This window comes from Parasteatoda tepidariorum, chromosome 1 (assembly GCF_043381705.1).
Source record: "Parasteatoda tepidariorum isolate YZ-2023 chromosome 1, CAS_Ptep_4.0, whole genome shotgun sequence".
Lineage (NCBI taxonomy): Eukaryota > Metazoa > Arthropoda > Arachnida > Araneae > Theridiidae > Parasteatoda > Parasteatoda tepidariorum.
Genome location: NC_092204.1, coordinates 98,773,059 through 98,793,779, shown reverse-complemented (window position 1 = coordinate 98,793,779; position 20,721 = coordinate 98,773,059). Strand labels below are relative to the sequence as shown.

Here is a 20,721-nt window from a genome sequence, read left to right as displayed (position 1 = left end):
ATAATGCACACATTTATTAATACAGTGAAAACAGTTAAGTTGACAAATTTTGTAAATTCACCACCCTTGTAAGTTGATCTTTATTGTCAAGAAATGAGTTTCTTGTGTTATAAAAAGAGAGCAAAATCTTTGCTATCTAACCACATACTTGTTTTTTATGTTGACCAGTGAGATCAGTCAAATTCATTTCTGGAGTTTCATTATCTGGCTCTTCAAAACCTTTAATAAGTAGAGCAGAAAAAGGATATTTTCTATGCTATATTTTATAGTATTAGCCTTCGACTGAATTGGTAAAATAGACTTCAAAGTTATTCTAATCGATTTTGAACCGTATGGAAAAACTATCGAGAGTTTTTGTAACTAATAGTTAAGAAAAAAAAATTAAATTTCATGCCATAGAAATGGTTAAAATTGTAATTATTCTAACAGTATATATGTTTTTCGTATACTTTTTATAATAAATAATTAGCTAAAACAAATCAGTATATTTTTAAATTTACGTATCTAACTTATTCTGGTTCCAAATCTCATTTGTTAAGATTAATGAAATATTTGATAAATAAAATTTTAAAGTCACGTGAAAAAGTTTTGCCCTTTGATTGGTGGATACATAAGAATTGTATGAATAATATGATACACACAAGCATAATATGATTTTTATAGGAATGACATAATGTAAGAATAGATTGAAAAAACGATTCATCTCTCTAAGAGAACAATATACACCAATCAGTGCACCAAAGCAGTGCACACCAGGCAACACGTGATCAATTTACACTGGTTTCATTTTACTACGATTTATGGATTCATTTATGTACCAATTTTCAAATTCCATTTCTTTATTCCATCAATATTTTTTCCTTCATTCACTAGCTATTTAAAAAGCATTCCTGGTAACGATGATTGCAAGATAAGCAATTCATAAAAATATTAAACGACGACAGTTAATGAATGACGATATCTTAACTTCATCTCCTCTTACATTAGACTCACATAGGTGAAAAAAACCTTTTTATTAACTGCCAGCTGCGGTATACCTTTACTTAATCTTCCGAAAGGTTACCCACAGGGCAATTTCGTACTGAATGTTTTAGCTACATGTATTATATTCTTATTAAATAACAGTGATAAAATCTGCTCATTAACAAGAAATAACCTAACAAAGCAGTCTAGTAGAAGTGCGAAATGTCAAATGTTAAAAAAGAGAAAAAAGGCATATATTTATACTTTTAATGTTAAATTGAGTTTTATCCAATAATGTTTGATTAGAAATTTTGCCCAAAGAGCGCTAGAGTGAACATTTTATCCATGAATAAACATCAAAGCACAGCGATTCCCTATGAGTGTTCAGTGGACAATTACAGGGGTTCCGAAAGTTAGGATTCTTTATGATTAACTATAATTATATTTCCATCCAATCATTAATCTATAATAAACTTAATATTTTGGTTGTTTATATGAATTTATGTAAAATGCCAATGAAAAAAAAGAAGCAAAATATATTGAATATTGAAATATATCACTAACAGTATACTGAATATTCTATGAAAAGAACATGTATTTATAAAAAAAAATCAGTAAGTATTTCTCTTTGAGCTTTTAAATTCAAAATAAAATAACTATATTCAATAATGAAGAATTACATTTCTCTGATAACTATTCTCAAAGTTTAGAACAATTTGTTTATGAAAACCGTAATTTAGCGTATTTTATTCATTTTCATCATATTATGCACCTAGAATAAATTCGTAATTTCATACTTCACATTAAATATTTTCAGAGCAAACAATGTTTTCTTTTTGTTTTCTGATTAGTATATTCACAGCACCTGATGAACTTTTTTTTATAATGCTGGGAGTTGTTCATTTAGGGTTACATAGACGAAAAAGTGAGCGCTAGAGTGAACGTTTTATCTAATTATAAACGTTAGAGAAATTTTTTTCTCCATTACGGAACGTTAAAAGAAAACTTTTATCCATTTAAATTATTCTGTTTATTCAGAGAGGATTAGAAATATATCCAAAAAAGAACGAGGCATTAATCTTATTCAGACAAGAGCTTAAAGTTGTAATAGATATTTAAATATTTAAAAAATACTGGTTTACCCACGGAAAACTACATACTGCACAAAGGTAGTGCATTAAATTAAAGAAGTCAAACAAAAATTAAAAATAATTTAATATTTATTATACTTACCGACTGTTAAATTTCTCAGGATGCTTTTCTCTTTCTGAATGAAACTTAATTGCTATAGACGCATCCTGTAACATATAATGAAAAGTTGATTTGGCAACATTGATTTTTAAAACTTAAGAAACAAATGCTCACCATGATGACTTTAAAATTGTTAAATTGAAAGTTTTGCTTCTAAAACATACTTTCATTTGTTAAAAATAAAAAAATTCTGGGAGTAAATTAAGCAAACTTATATTTTTCAAATTATGAAAAAATTACACTGAACTTAGATGAGAGAAAAAAGTTTACAGATACCGAAACAATTCAGAGCCAAAAACAGTTGCATAAATAAAATAAAAGATTTGAAGTTCATAAACAATTTAGTAATATACGTTTGTGTATATAACTGATTGACAACTAAAAGTAGTAAACAAGAACTATATCTTTACAAACTAAAAAATAAAAATATTTAACTGAACTTTAAAACATACTGTACAGACACGTAAGTTTATAAAAGTATATTTCATTAATTAAAAAAATATGTAGATCATATTTAAAAATTTTTCAGTTTTTTGAATAAATTTTTAAAATAAATTTTAAAATCATTAAGTATTGATAAATAATTTTGCATAAAAAATAATATGGTAAATATAACTCTATTGAAGTATTTATTGAGTTAAATTATAAAATAATTGTTCACTTTTGATTCTACAATGATAGTAAGAATTAAAAAAAATAATATCAGATTAATATTCGTACTTACAATATTAAGCAATTACCATAATCATAAGGGTATTAAGTAATTATGAAATAATGATATCAAATTATAATCATGCAAAAAGTAATATAAAAAAGCAATCAGAAAATTAATAGTATAAACTAAGAATCAAAAAATAATAATATCAAATAATAATCAAAGTATTATTACACTAACATTACGAAATACTTATTGAAAATTGCTCGGTGCAATTGTTTTAACAATAATCGTGATAATTTAAAGATTGAAGAGCATCACACTTACCACACCAATGGAAAAGTAATTATTGAAAATGGTGCACGGTATGGGATCTCCTTTCTCTTCAGTACTTCCGCAAGAACTAATTTCAATTTTCCACCTGTCCATAGGACATGGAACGGATTTTTCTAATTTCTTTAGAATTTTAGGAAGACTTTCATTTTCATAACCTGCATAAACAAAATAATGCACTCCAGATATAGCTACAGGCAACTTTTTTGAGTGTAATTGGACATTCGTGAAAAATGTTTGTGATTTAAAATTGTTGTGTAATACTTTTGCGAATTATAGAAGCTTTCATTAAAAATATACCATAAAAAGTTTTAGATACGATTTTGCTACAGATTTGAAAACAATCTCTATGTCTTAAGGAATAAAGCGTTTGCTTTTGGTAAGATAGGTTACTATTAGGAAAAATCGTTATTGCTTAAAATTGCTACAGAGATGAAATACACAACAAAACAAAATGAATTTGAAATAATGCTTTCTTTTACCATAACAATACTTTAATAAATCAATTAAATATTACAATATTACAAGTTATATTTATTTTTAGGCAGAAAAAGATACGTAGGAATAGAGCATTAAAGAAATCTAATTACTACATTAAAATAATTGAAAAATGAATTAAATGCATTAAATAATTAAATTTTTAGAGTATTCAATTATAACAAAAGTCTGACGCCTTTTCTTGACTGTAAGACTAAGATACAGATGAAAATATACTACTAATATAACAAATAAACATTTTAGGTACCTTTATTATTTTTTTTAATGCTGATTCGCAGAAAAATATTTCTTTAAGGGCGTCGGGGACATATTTTTAATTTTTTTTTAAAAAAAATTCTTAAAACTCATTTTTTTGGTATACTTGTTCAATTTAATAAGTTTACAAAATTTTTAAAAAATGGTGCTTTTAAAATTTGATATAATTAAAAATATTGTGTTTCAATAAAAAAAATATGAATTATTTTCTTAAAAAATTACATTTGCGCAAGCATTAATAAAAAAAGAAAAGAATATTTCTATTTCTTAAGAAATCGTATATTTTATTTTCGAATCGAATATATATATAATCGAAATTTCTGAAATTTTAAAAAAAGTAGGAAGTTACATTGTCCAAATATGCAATATCAAACTTTCACTGAGTTATCGTTTTTAATTTTTGACATATAAATTAAAACAATTCTTTTAAAAAACTAAGCAGCAAATTGTTTCTGTAAAACGGTTAGAAAGGCAGAAATCGTTTTGAAAAAATCATTTTGTAAAAATAATTCCGTACTAATTAACTTTTGGAATAGTTTCCTAAATTCTAAATATAAACTTTAAGAGCTATAAGCAGAACAATTTTTAACTGACGATAAAAATAATTATACCTTTTAAAAAAAATCACGATCTATAATACTTTATAACGATCCACTCTGAGGTCATCACAACGCGTTTCTCTTGTCCCAACTGCCTACAGAACCCTATAGCAACGCTTAATGAAAACGGTTAGTTGATTCAGCAGAGGTGAATAGTTGACACTCTATGGAATATTATGTAGTTTCTTTTTCATATTTTTTATTTACTTCTGTACGCTTATATTTGTGTTATAAATAAATAATAATTATTCGTGATTTGTTGTTTTAAAATTTAGTTTTTAGACTTTATTTCAATCAAAATTAAGATTAAATTGCTTGAATTAATGTTGCATAACATTTTTTAATCAACTCCGAATTTTTTATTTTACATTTTAGATTTATAATACAAGAAAATTATTTAGCCCGGTGTATTAATACTCTTTCATATAATAAATTTTACGATAATCAGAGAGAAGAAAAAAATCTACATTAATAACGTTTTTCTGTATTTATTCTTCCATTTGTTTAAAAGGAAGAATAGAAGAATTAGAGAATTCTTCCATAAAAGAGTTAGAAGAAATCTTCCATTTGTTTAAAAGGAAGTTTATTTTCTGTATTTATTCTTCCATCGTTTCCATTTGTTTTGTTAATAGTGCATTTCACCCATGTTGGTACGAATTAAATTCAACACTGAAATAGATACTAAGAACAAGAAAAATGACAAGAAATTGAAATATTTAAATGAAATCGTAATTTACTTTGTAAAATGTATTTTTGTCTTAATTAACAAACAACAGTTTTAACGAATTATCATCAAAGCAATTCATTGCTAATAAAGAAATTGCATCCTAATAAAGAAATTGATTAATAAAAAAACAAATGACCAAACGATTGGAAAATTTTATAAATTGAATTAAAATTAATAAAAAATAACGATAAACTTATTAAATTATCAATCTAACAGATACCATTGAGTGGAGCTAAAACAATTTGGGCCAGACAATTGCCATTTTGGCACTCATCAATAAAAAACACGTTGACTTTTTACATGCTCTGACGTTAGAGTTGGAACTCTTTATATATTTCTTTGTGTATAAAATATTTGGCGTAAATCATTAACATCAGTTCAAGTTTAGGTGTATGTTCTCTTTATAAATAAAAGAAAAATTTCACAGCAGAACAATTCTAACGTGACAGTAAAAATATGTAAACTTTTTTGAAAAATATTAGGCGCAAATCAATCAAGTTTAAGTGTATGTTCTCATTACAAAATAAAAAAAAAAGAATGCTTGCTAGTTTCAATTAGCAAATAATTTCCTCAATCGAAAAAATTTACTCAACGATAGATTTCTTCAACTAAGTTTAATACGCAAATATTGTTTTAAAGTAAGTCATTCATTAAAATTTGTATGTAAGAAATAATTCCTTAAAAACTCAAACGATTTGATAACTGACACACTTTTGGAATAGTTTTCTAAATTTTATTTAATTATTATTAGCAGACGTTTCTGAAGTGTGACGTGATAATAAAAATTCTCACTTTTTTTTAAAGCAGAATTGTTGTAAATCATGAACGTCAATTCACGTTTATCTACGCGTTCTCTTTACAAAAAGAAAAGAAAAAAAGCTACTGCTTGTTTTAACAATCAAATGATTCGTATGGAATGACTTCTACAAATATTTTACTTCCCCTTTTCGTTATCTTTGTTACATCCATCTGTTTACACAGCCTGTTCCAGCCTATTTTTTTTCTTCCCTAAAGACATATTTGAGTACTTTGAAGGAATAGGAATGTGGAATTTCTTTTCTTCCCTTTCCTAAATTTACTACATTAGTCTGAATAACAGGAAGAAAGAATTATTGATTGGGATAATGCAGTAGGAGATTGTCTTCTTGTGAAAGTAGAGATTTTTTTGAGAATAGTTTTTGGGTAAAAAACATGTTGAATTGGTACATACCTGGACCCCAGCCTAAGCATCTGGCTAGATCATTACCAGTTCCCAAGGGCAAAATGGCAAGAGGAGGCGGGCTAGCGAAATTCATTTTGTCTGAAATAAAGGATTCATATTATTTACATTTGATGGCAATAGAGAGTATGAAACATGTAACAAAATATTGCTATTTTATATATGCAGCTGTTTGTTCATTTGATTTGAATGATGCCGCAAATGACATAATAAAAATGAATCGAAATTATAGAAATATGAAAATAAATTCAAGTGGTATTTCAGAAAATTTAATTTAGAAATTTTAAATAAATAAATAAAGATCATTTTCCTTTTTTTAAAATTCTTTATGAAAAGAAATTAACGGAACTGTTGTGGGGAATTATAAATCAACTATGTCAACCTTTATCTATCAGAAGGTGCCTCATGATAGAATTAAGTTAACATGTCTTATACATTGGTGATTCGGTATTTAATATTTGTAGTGGTAGTTACGCCACATTACTCCCCTTCCAGAATTATATCTGGGGTAGAATTCGATGAACGGATACCACTAGTTGATTCATGCTGTTTATTTATTTATAAAATTTTTGCTCATTATACTTTTTCTTCATTTTTTTGTTTATAGCTAAATTTTCTTCCTTCATTTTTCGTTTATAGCATTTTGCTCATTTTTTTTTTCTATATTGTTTATTACCGAGAGACTTTATTTACTTCACCGGATCTTTTTTCTTTTCTTTGAGCACTTAATATTAAGCAAATCAACTGTTTAATGCGGACCATCCATCATGTTAGCTAGTTCATGTCACGTCCGCATGGCACAGCTATAAAGTATTATCAATATTTTATCAACATATTTTTTTCTCATTAAAAAATTACTGCGATTCCTACATTGTAGTTCAACAACTACAATTTTATAGGAGTATACTTGATTTATTGGACTTAAACGGATTACCTCGAATATTTTTTTAAAAAAATATATTAATTTTGTAAGAAAAGAATTGTTCATTTGGCGAGAACTTTCCCTCTGAAATGTAAATCAGTATAATCAAATAATAATTCGAAGTTTTTATACATTTTAAGAGTCCAAATGATGCAGGGTTAGAGTAATTTTTTCATATTAAAATGTTAGATACAAGTGATTTTAGTTTTCTCTAATGCGTTGCTTTTCCAGCAGAAAGACATTTTCCGTCATTTTGCTTATTAGAGAAAATTGTGGCTAAAGAAGGTCAAACTTAACCTTCCAGTCTTGAGTTAAAGTTATTGTTATAAAGTTACAAAATCTTCGAAAAAATACGCTAAAAAGCTTCTATATTAAGACGACATCGATGTTGAAAAAATGCTTTCATTGGATTCACTTCAAGAAGACCTCGCTTACCCACGCATGTGACGTCAGCTATTCTTCATCTGCAAAATGGCGTATTAAAGCTGATCTAAGTTTTTCTACATAAGTTAGAATGTTATTTAACGATAACTTAAATGCAAAACCGTATCGCACATCGAATGAGTTAAAATATAATTCTTTCTCGTCTACTTCATTTAATTAACTTCAGATTTATTATTTGTTTATGTATTTCATTGTAACCGTGATATATTTTAATTTTGTGTACCTGGCAACTTCGATGCATAATCAGTTTGCTTAGATTTTACATGGCTTCATACCTGTCTTTGTGTAAATATATAGTGAAAGAATTGAATTCTCTGAGAAAGAATCTTTGTGAAAGAATTTAGACTTAAGAGAAATAATACTTGACGAGCTTGGCTTACCCGGAATAGAATGGAAAGAACAGTTGCTAACGTAAACAAATGCCACGTTTCAACAACCAATCAGAATCGAGATACCCACACTACGTTACTTGCAGGTATCGCATTGAGAACACGACTGCATAAATAATGTCACCGAACACTTTTTAATTTTATGAGTTATTTTTTGGGCATAATAAGAATTATTATCAAAGAACTGTGCAGCAGGAAAATTTTGATAATTGTAAGATTCATAAAAAAATTTTATCACAATTTTTATGAAAATTTAAATGCGAAGTTTATATAAGTTCTAGAAAATAACAGGTTTTAATGCTAAGTTTTAATTTTAGTTTAATTTATTAATTAAACTAAATAAGAAAGAAAAATTAAAAATTTTAATTTAATTTACCTATTGTATCTAACACCCAACCGACAGTTCCATCTCCACCACAGCAAAGAACCCTGAAATTTTGCACATCTTTGTACATTTGCAGCCTGAAATAAAATAATATATCACAGGAAAATAATTAATTTATTGTGAAAAACATTAAACAATTAAAACATTAATTCAAATATGAATGAAAACATAAAATTGAACAAACAAAACGGTATTAAATATGAATTAATTCATAAATATCATACTCCACTAAATCACAAATATTTTTTAATGCATTAACATGAATGAAGGTTAAATTTTATTTCATGGCACAGTAATATAAAAAAAAATTGGGTAAAAATGTAACAGTTTTGCAGATAATTTTTTTAACGAGACTAATCGATACTCGCTTAATAAATAACTGACTCTTTTAGTAAGTATAATGTTACACCCTTAATTTGATTATTACTCATTTGCAGAGTTAACCAAATTTTCAACTTCGTGAAATAGATGTGTATGGAAGTAACATTGAATTCATAGTCTCAGAGCATTCTGTTTTCTCTGCCAGGTCCCCAATCGTTTTACGAATTTTTTGCAGAATTCGGCTTAAACGCTCTTTATCTAACTACTGAACTTGACGATCAGAACGAGGTGTTTTTAAAATTTCCAATTTTAGATTTGACATACCGATCGTGTACAGTTCTTTCAGTTTTTGACACATTATATACATACTAGTTGCTATTCACAACCACAAAATTTACGATAATTGATTGATTTATTAAACTCAAGGATGTAGTTCAGCCTCTGACTTGGACATCTCTTCTCTATGATAAGTAGCCACGCTTAATATAACAGTATTTAAATTCAAATTTTATATATAATTTGGATGTTTATAAAGCTCAAAGAAATTTACAAAACAAATTGTGTTTTGGTAATTAATGAATCTTATTTTGCTTATGTTTTGGTTCACCAAATAATATCTAAAAATATTGTGTTATTTTTATTTGTATCCTCGTCTACTTTTTTACATGGGCGTTGGTGTGGATACGCGTTGGTTCCACTCAATAAGAAATGGGCGTTGGTTCCACTTATAGCGCTATATGTTGTTGGTTCCACTCAATAAGAAATGGGCGTTGGTTCCACTCAATAAGAAATCTCAAAAAATACCTCTCAATATTTCAGCCAAAGAAGGAAAATTTTCTGTGTATTTTAATGCCGTCATCCTCAAAATCTGGATCCCTGCGTTACCCATGCTTTTGAAATAGCTTAACTCCTCAGTTGCTAAATTCGGATGTTTTGACTTTAGGAAACTAACGTTTAAAATTTAAGAAAATTTGTCACAAAATTGACGTTTAGATAAAAAATCAACAACTGAAAATATTACATATTGAAATGTGTTCTAAGACCAAAGAAATAGATTTTTTTTAAAAACTTTTTTTAAAACTAACGCCCCCTGATCGCTAACGCTCGCCAACCCCCGAAAATTGCTACGCAATCTTATATGGTTTGCTTCGAAAACCAAGGTTGCTTTGCTCACTACTAACTTAGGTACATTGCAAATGCACANTTTACGAACATTAAGAAAATGTATGTTCAAAAAAATATTTGACGGTCATGAACATTAATTAAGAAAGTGAAATTTCAAAAAAATATTTAACATTCATGAACAATATTTAAAAGTAATATTAAGCCTGGGAATTTGTTTGATAAATAATTTGGAGAAATATTCACACTGCATGTTTACTTTGGATTGTTTAATCATTGTACTGAAAATGTAAAAATCTATAAATATCTATAGTTGGTTGTAACACATAAGGAATTGTATCTTAGCCTAATAAATCATGGAAAATGTTAAACTTCTTTTTTTAAATATTTGACGTTTACGAACATTAAGAAAATGTATGTTCAAAAAAATATTTGACGGTCATGAACATTAATTAAGAAAGTGAAATTTCAAAAAAATATTTAACATTCATGAACAATATTTAAAAGTAATATTAAGCCTGGGAATTTGTTTGATAAATAATTTGGAGAAATATTCACACTGCATGTTTACTTTGGATTGTTTAATCATTGTACTGAAAATGTAAAAATCTATAAATATCTATAGTTGGTTGTAACACATAAGGAATTGTATCTTAGCCTAATAAATCATGGAAAATGTTAAACTTCTTTTTTTAAATATTTGACGTTTACGAACATTAAGAAAATGTATGTTCAAAAAAATATTTGACGGTCATGAACATTAATTAAGAAAGTGAAATTTCAAAAAAATATTTAACATTCATGAACAATATTTAAAAGTAATATTAAGCCTGGGAATTTGTTTGATAAATAATTTGGAGAAATATTCACACTGCATGTTTACTTTGGATTGTTTAATCATTGTACTGAAAATGTAAAAATCTATAAATATCTATAGTTGGTTGTAACACATAAGGAATTGTATCTTAGCCTAATAAATCATGGAAAATGTTAAACTTCTTTTTTTAAATATTTGACGTTTACGAACATTAAGAAAATGTATGTTCAAAAAAATATTTGACGGTCATGAACATTAATTAAGAAAGTGAAATTTCAAAAAAATATTTAACATTCATGAACAATATTTAAAAGTAATATTAAGCCTGGGAATTTGTTTGATAAATAATTTGGAGAAATATTCACACTGCATGTTTACTTTGGATTGTTTAATCATTGTACTGAAAATGTAAAAATCTATAAATATCTATAGTTGGTTGTAACACATAAGGAATTGTATCTTAGCCTAATAAATCATGGAAAATGTTAAACTTCTTTTTTTAAATATTTGACGTTTACGAACATTAAGAAAATGTATGTTCAAAAAAATATTTGACGGTCATGAACATTAATTAAGAAAGTGAAATTTCAAAAAAATATTTAACATTCATGAACAATATTTAAAAGTAATATTAAGCCTGGGAATTTGTTTGATAAATAATTTGGAGAAATATTCACACTGCATGTTTACTTTGGATTGTTTAATCATTGTACTGAAAATGTAAAAATCTATAAATATCTATAGTTGGTTGTAACACATAAGGAATTGTATCTTAGCCTAATAAATCATGGAAAATGTTAAACTTCTTTTTTTAAATATTTGACGTTTACGAACATTAAGAAAATGTATGTTCAAAAAAATATTTGACGGTCATGAACATTAATTAAGAAAGTGAAATTTCAAAAAAATATTTAACATTCATGAACAATATTTAAAAGTAATATTAAGTCTGGGAATTTGTTTGATAAATAATTTGGAGAAATATTCACACTGCATGTTTACTTTGGATTGTTTAATCATTGTACTGAAAATGTAAAAATCTATAAATATCTACAGTTGGTTGTAACACATAAGGAATTGTATCTTATCCTAATAAATCATAGAAAATGTTACGGGTTTTTAAAAAAAAAAATATTTGACGTTTTGAAACATTAAGAAAATGTATTTTCAAAAAAAATATTTTATGGTCATGAACATTAGTTAAGAAAGTGTAATTTCAAAGAAAATATTTAACATTCATAACCATTAATTAAAAAAATGGTTTTTTTCAAAAAAAATATTTGACATTCATGAATATGAATTAATAAAATGTATCATTTGTGTAGTATAAAATGTGTTTTTTTTTAAGTATTGGAGACATTTCTTCGTGTTAAGGTTTTTAAACAGTTGACGTTCGTGACTATAATTTTAGGAAATGTTTCTTCTTATGTAAAATATTAAATTGGGAAAAATAGCAGCTTTTTTAATTTTATATTTGATGTTCCTGAACATTACTTCTATAAACTTTTAGAAATTCTATCATTTTCACGAAAGAACAGCGGTATTTTGAAGAAAAAAATTATTTCACGTTACTGCAAATCAAGAGAAATTTAAGATTCCTATTAATTATTTGCTACATAATTATTTTATGAAATTATTTTTTATATAAATAGAAAAATGTTTTAGAAAAATTGTTGATACTGTTTTTTATATAAATAATATTTTAAATATTTCAGAGTAAGAAAATAAACACTATTTTTTATGCAAACGATCATATAAATCATGCATTTTTGAAGTCATTCTCTATTTTTCAACTTTAATTCTATGAATAAAAGAAAAAATGTGACATTTAAAGGGTGATAAATTATTCTAAAGCCACAATTTGTAAGTAATGAAAAGCTGATTTTATCTAACTCTTTATCAAAAGGATTAAATGCTTAGTTTATTTAAGATTTAATCATTCTTTCTTAATACAACGCTTTCTAACCGATTCAGCTTGAGTTAAATATAATTGTTCGTTTTGTTTTTTAAAAATTTAAATATCTTTAAATGCTTCTTTAAAAGTATCAGTAGAATCTTATAAAAATATCTATTTTATTTGTTAATTAGTTGAGAAAGATTTATATTTACTAGATATTCGTATCATTTAACCGTTATTCGGCAGATTTTAAGAATCAAGATTTGTACGCAAATTAGATTGGACAAAACATTTAATTTATTATTATTATTTTTTAGATTAAAGCGGAATTCTTTACTACGAAATGTTTTACATTTTAATCAAATGCTGTTAATTCAATTGTTTTAAAAATAAAATGCATTCATTAATACTTTTAATTGAATAGTTTGTCTTAGTCAGAAAATGCGCTTTGTTTTCAAGTCAACAAACAAATTGGGCTTAAAAAATATCAATAATATCACCACTGCAATTTAACTAATGGAATTCATTATTGAATGACATTAATCAAAAATTTCAAAACGTTCATTGAACATTTTAAGAGACCTTATTTTAAATAATTATTATGATATGATTTTTCAGTCATTTTTAGATGCATTATTATCATGTTATATCAAAGATATAAAAATGTTCTCTCAATTAAGATGACAAAAAAATTTCCTGAGTAAAAAAAAATCAGTTGCAAAGCTTAAAAATTAAAAAAAATAATATTTGTTTTGTTTGAAAGTAATCTTCATAAATAGCATTTAAAATAATTCAGTGATTTTTAAGAAGCAGCGTTAAAATGAAGATCAATATGCATTTGACAGAGCAAATTATCTATTAAAAAGTAAATAGTTAACTTTACAGTTATAAAATTAATATTATTTTTTTAAACAGTTATGAAATAGTTTTTAAATTTATTGTTAATATACGTAAGACATGCGAACCTTAAATAAAACTCACAGTTATTTAAAATTAAATTTAAGGTACAATTAATGAAAAAAGCTACAAGAAAAAAGAAAGATATTGATTTAAATTTATTGTAATTTAAAAAAATAAAGTATTTGTAATTTATTAAGTAATTTAAAAATAATTTCATTCATTTTCAAGTAAATAAAAAAGGAAACAAAAGTTTAAAATTTACAATAAATAACTTCTTGAAAAAGTTTCCTTTTAAGAAAAAGGATTATAATATAAATTAATGAAAGCAATTTGAAATACAGTAACAAGTGTATTCTTTATTTTAGAAACCTTCTATTACTTCATTAAAAAATGAAGATTTCGTAAAATTTGTGAAATAGAAAAAAGTTTATGCATAAAAAATTTAATTAAGGAAATATAATTAATGAATTTTTTTTATTTTTAATCGTATCTTTTTAAATCAACTGAGGGAATTAAGATGACTAGTTTTTTTATTAGTTCTGAACAATAGAAATATTTGGAATATTTTTTGAAATAAAATTAAGTTTTTCCCATTTCAGGATAAGTGATTAAAAACAAACATAATGCTTGGAAATAATGATACACCTTCTTATTTTTTTAGAAAGAAAAATATTAACTGTTTACATTATTTTAAGGAAGTTTTTTTACTGTTTATTTGTTTCAAAGTAATTTATCGGGTAAATATATTAAAGAAAAATTATTAATTTTCAAACGCATTTTAAATTTTATGATTTAAATGTAAGGTGATCAGAATATCATATAGTATATTGAAAAAAAGTAATATAAAAACATTAATAATTCTGATGAAATAAAAGTTTATTTGTTTAAGATCTGAGGTTTAACGAATAATATTTACTTTCAATTTTTATTTATCACCATTAACCTGTTTAAACAACATAAATGGTTTAAACATACAAAAGCAATTTTTTATCATGAATTTTTAAAATTTTTTTAAACATTTTTCGTTATAGACTTATGTTTTTGGTAGTTTATGTTATGAATTTGTTCGCTTAATACATTGGTATTGCGTTGCAGAAGTTTGAAAGTGTTTATAACACATGGTCGCGTACATTGCAAAAAGAGTTGCATTTATGTTTCTTTAACATTTGTAATTTCCCTCAAAGGTAACATAACTTATGAATGCTTTCAAATACAGATTTTTGTGATGTAATCTGAGAATGCTAAAAAATAAACGAAACATTCTTAAGATAAGATATTATATGAAGTTTAAGAAACATAAAGGAACGGTTCAGACTAGTGTTGCAATAAGTGGTTCGCAACGTTTTAGGAATGTTTAAGAAAATATTATGTTTTACAGACTAAATAGAGTAGTTTCTGAGAATGTTTGAAACTTTCTACTGCTTCCAATGCTTCATAAAGCCGCTATCAGTGAACCTTTAAAATTTGAAGTGTACTACTATGTATGATATTGATGTATAATACTACATGATCAGTATGATTTGATTGAGAGTATATATAATAAAATGTGTTTTTTTTNAGAATATATACGCATATATATATATATATATATATATTACTTGACCCAGTAAGATTTGTAGTAAAGAACCAATAAGATTTAAAATTTACTTTACCTCATTCCTTGTCTCCCACCACTTTTTGGATTGATGAGAACAAGAAGAGGATGTGTACTTGGAAGAGAGGTGATTTGGAATGACATAGCGGAGCCCTAAAATATATTATGTAAACTTTAAATAAAGTGCTCCAAATAAAGAAAAAAGTATGATATATAATGCCATAAACCAGGGTATATTGCTTAAAAGAGTAATAAAGCTTTTTAAGTGGAATTTTGATACAATGCATATGTTAGGCACCATCTGGACATTATATAGATGGTCAATTTTTTTAAAAAAAAGATTAAAGATTAAGAGGGGTTCAAAATGTTTCTAATGATGCTTTAAAGTTGGACATTTTAAGCAAATAATTTAAAAGAATTTATGTAGGAGTGAATGGTGCAGAGAGCTTTTGACACTGGTTACTTAAATTTGAATTCCAATCATAGTTATAGCCGATTAAGTTACAAGCCATTTCTGTCAAGTATACAGTGGAGAGGTTTTGTGGTTTTTTCCTCTTTTATCAGTGATCGTCAAACCGTCGATCACATGTTACCAGTAGCTTACGGGGATATTTTTGGAACCTTTCGTTAAATTTATTTTATACGTTCCAGAAATGTTAGTTTGTAGGCATTTAATGAAATGTAATATTTTGTTTTAAAAAAGTTGGGAAAGATTTTGTTTGGTACTACTTCAGAGCAGGATTTAAAAAGGGCAAGGTAGTTCATACGCTTGTATATGGTACACAAATGCCAATTAGTTTCACATAAAAACGTCCACCAAGAAGTTCAGTTGCTTCTGAAAATTGTATCAAGAAATTACTTGTCTTTTATGTCGGGCACAGTATTACAATATCATGATGATAAACAACAGTTAACACTTAATTTGTTGCTTTTTCAATGGGTGGGACAAAATGTTTCAGTCACTCCTTCACATCAACAAAAAATAACAAAACAATGAAAAAGATATTTATAATTGATTTTGTTACCCATGACATTGTTCCAATACAGATCCTGTTTTGTCCCAAGTTTAGTTTTCAATGTAATTGTAATTTCGAAACGTTGTTAAAATGTTTGAAATGTTTTTTAAAAATAGCAACGTATAACAATGTGTCCAGTTTTTTTTGTCCATCTATAACAATGTGTCCACTTTTTGTAGGAAAAACCATATAATGAATTTAAGCATCTTAAACCTTCGCATAAACTATAAACACACTTCGCCTTTTAATTTTTCCCTCTTAGTTTCCAAATGTTCTGAACCCCCCCCCCCCACCTAAAAAAAGCCAAAACTTTTACAGAACACAACTTAATGCATACCATTCTACAAATATACATGTATACACTCTTGTAGGTAATTAAGAGTCTTGACAGTAAGTTGTAAGTAACAAATTAAATAAAAGTTCTTTAAGAAAATCGTTTTGCACTGCTCAAATTGATTTCATACGGACCTGGAAGGACTAATTTTTTCATTAAACTTTATGCCAAGCATTTTAGTAAAAGCAGCTTTGGTGAAAGGGGACTATTTTTATGCCGGTAGGCAATTTAATTAGAGACCTAATCTGTTATTAGACTTAGCAGAGCTACTGCATCAGGCACTTAAGCTAATTTTCCCTTCGCAGACTAATTTTTTCCCTACTTCTCTCGGAAATCCTAAAAGAAAAATATCTGAGGACAGAGATTATTAGATTTTCCCCAGTCTTGCTTTGATTATATATGCAGGTTGATTGTCACATCCAGGAGCAGTTATTTTTTGCATTGCACTTTAAAAAAAAGGAAGCTTTTTTTTTGCTGAGGAAATTTAGTTTTTAATAAAATATGGTGATCTCTCTCTCTAATTTAGCGCTTATTTAATCTTCGAGATACAGCCGAAAATCAATATGTAGAAAACAAATTTTAACTTTGTAAAAACCAATATCTTTCTTTTTGACTAAATCAGTGAAATTATAGGGAGAAAAGCGTAGTATGATGTCATATATTTTGTATTAAGGATCCCGAAAGGAAATTGATTTTTCCCCCTCAATCTCCTAGGTGATGATGAAGTTTAAGGAATTGATTTTGCTTATACCAAATTATTATTATTAATTTTTTTGAGAACTTGAAAGTACAAGAAACTTTCTAGCACTTTTTTCTTGAAGAATTGTGTGGTCTTAAAAGAACTTAATAGCATTTTTATTTTCTCTCTAGTATTAAATTTAATTTCGAAAAACTCTTTTCTCAGAAATGTTCTAGTGATGATGTTAGGAGCCATGAAATTTCTTCTAGTGAAATAAAAATTTACTCGTAGGAAATATATATCTTTCAACTGTCGACAGAAATTTCCAGAAGAGTTCAGTCAATAGAATTATTTTGGAAGGATATAAGAAATAAGAAAGGTTGACAAGTGGCAAATGGAACATACTTTTTTGAGAACAAAAAGTTACTTCTGTATTAACAGACTCTCCGAAAGATCAGAGCAACATTGAATCATAATACTGATACCATGAACCCTAATATGGAGAACATTTTACTAGAATTCAGTAAGTTAAATTGAACATATCTCCGTCCAAGTTGAACAGTACTATTGGGCAATCAATTTAAGAAAATTGATAATATAGTTCACGTTTGCTCAAATACGAGGTTGCAATAACTTTGAACAATATTATGGTTCAACATGTACCAAAATTCCTAACAATGTAAAAAAAAGAAATTGAAATTATTTATTTGACGATAATTTTTTTTCATCAGGATAGCACAAAAATCACAAGTCATGCACCGTGGATAAACCCGTCCATAAACACTTCTTTACACGATTAATATGTTATATATATATTCCTCACGGATTTTTTTCCATCTTTTTTCTCACACGGCTACTGTGGTTTTTCTAGTTTTATTCATCTTTATTTTGTTCTTATTTTTCGTTGGTAAACTTTACACTTTATATTTCAAATCAATTTTGCTTCTTCTCATTCACGTCTGGTAAGTCTTGAAAATGAGCGCCTTTCTTTGAGAGCTTGAAACACATCGACTATTGCGTCAGTTTCTTGAGATCATTTATTTCACGTTCAGGTTGTTTGCATGTAGTGGTGGAAAAATTCGTTTTTTTTTAATTTATTGAATCAATTATAAAATGTTAAATTGAAAAATTTACCTTAATATTCAAATTAAAATGTTCCAATAAATCAGAACAAGATGGCAGGTATGGTAATGTATTTCGATAACTTTCCATTTGACCGTCATTGACCATAACAGTTGCATTAAACTGTTATTCAAGTTTTCAATCAATAAGGTTTCTCTCGAGCATAGTAGTTTCACACGGTTTGAAGGAACATTCTCTCCTCACTAAAAAGGCACACACGCCTTTAAAAACGATTTATATACCTCCTAAAAATTTTTCTTCTCACCCAAAATGTCACCATGACTTCGAAAAAGATTCTTTTGCTTTATAAAAGGTTACCTCTAGCTTAAAAGTTTTATATGAATTCAAAAAAGGATTCTCTTTTACTTTAGAAGCTCATCATTTGCCAGAAATGTTTAAGTTCCTTTCGGAAATGTTTCTTCTCACGCAAAGAGAATTCCTTTTCTTTACAGGACTCACAAGCTTTTCTCACCAATGCCATCACATACTTACAAATTTGCGTGATAGTTATTTGTATCATTAAGTTATTATTGTATCATTTAATCTTGTTGCATGATTATTTGCATCATTAGGCTTATGTAAAAGATTGTTTTCCACAGAGTTGGTCACAAAATTAGTTCATAGTTATGATATCGACTATAGTTATTGATAGTTATGATATAATGTAGACTTTAATGAAAACCTAGAATTGATTATATTACTCCGAACAACAGAGCATTCAAATTCGCGATAAAACTAATTTACAACTTGCACCCATTTAAAAAAAATCACATGGTGTTATGAGCGATTGACCAGAAAAGACTAAAGTTATGTGACTTGGCATTTTATCGCTGGTGATACTATTTTCTGTTTAAAGCACTATATTGTATTTCTTTTTCTATAAACATGCTACAGCACTTGGATGTGTATCCTTGGACAGGATGAGTCAAATATGAGTGATAGAGTTATTTGCATTATAATAAAATATAATCTGGATGATCGTCATTTTTTAATTACAAATTAAATATTGCTGGAGTAATTTCAGACGTCGTTAAAATGCAAATAATAAAATATGGAATTAAAGTTAAAACGCAAATTAAAAAGAAGAACAATATAAACTTGTTAACAATTCAAACTAATCTGTAATTTAAACTAATATAAAATTTATGATAAAATGCATTTTAAACTAATATACAAGTCAAATTAGATTATATTAATTATGCAATAAAATCATTAATTCATATTAGATTAATTATGCAATAAAAGATTAACATACGAGAACAATTATACAATTTATATTACGTTACAATTAAAATTTATGTACAAGTTAAAATAGTTTAACACTTTAAATGACTGCAGAGTTTAAATAAATATAATTATTTAAAAAAAATTTAATTTTTCAAATTATAACTATTTTAAAAGAAATAAGCCTTAAAAATATTTTGACGCCAATAATGTCCTAAGCCGGATTTCACAAATTTACATTAAGCTGAATAACAAACTGACATTAAGTTTAATTTGCTTGACTCTAACTATAATTGAATTGTCACATAAAGAAAATATATCTTACACGCTTTAAGAGTAGTTTCTTTTATTGTATAACTGAAGAGACTATATTCTAATTCTCATAGCACATAAAAATTTAAAATGAGTCAATTAAATTTAACTAAACATATATATTCTAAATATAGCCGTAAAACCTATTATTATACAGCATAAAAAACTTAACGACAAGCAGTAAAGGAAATTGCATGCCAAAAATTCTTTCATTATTTTAACTTTTTTAATTAAACAAATGAAATGAGGTTCGTAAATTGAGAGATGACGTTCACAGAAGTATATCATTCATCATTTTTGTAGTAGTAAAAAACTTAATTAATTTCAAAAGTAATTAGATTTTTGTTGCAAAACATTGCTTATAAAAGTTGAAATAAAATATTTGCGATTTTTTTTGCGAAGAATAAATAGATAAATTAAGATTAACAACTTTAACAAGACACACAGCATTTTTAAAGATTTTTTAAGAAGATATTTTTGTAAAAGAACTTCTGTAATTATGTGAAAAGTGGATTGATAAATTTTGGAAACGAAAAATATATTTCAAGCTTTCTTAGGTTTTTAAATTGTATTTTAATATCAATTTATGAGTAAATTGTAATTAAACTAGAAGTCGATAGTTTTCTTTATGAAAGTTCTTTTGTATTGAAAATATAGATTTTAATATTTAAAACTAATGTAATTCCATTGAAAAAACTTTTAATATATTAAATATGATTAAAACTAATAAAAGTACAAATTTT

General features: G+C 26.3%; 1 protein-coding gene across 1 annotated transcript in view; it reads right to left on the bottom strand.

Annotated features, from left to right (window-relative positions):
• The window catches only part of LOC107444500 (diacyl glycerol kinase 1), a 411,787-nt gene that overhangs the window by 16,691 nt on the left and 374,375 nt on the right, over positions 1–20,721 (bottom strand). Inside the window, exons 18-22 of the mRNA XM_071186108.1 lie at positions 15,350–15,444; positions 8,632–8,717; positions 6,492–6,581; positions 3,197–3,360; positions 2,197–2,261 (exon numbers count right to left, since the gene is read on the bottom strand). Of these exons, the coding sequence (XP_071042209.1) occupies positions 2,197–2,261; positions 3,197–3,360; positions 6,492–6,581; positions 8,632–8,717; positions 15,350–15,444 (500 nt within the window). The remainder of the gene's footprint in view (positions 1–2,196; positions 2,262–3,196; positions 3,361–6,491; positions 6,582–8,631; positions 8,718–15,349; positions 15,445–20,721) is intronic.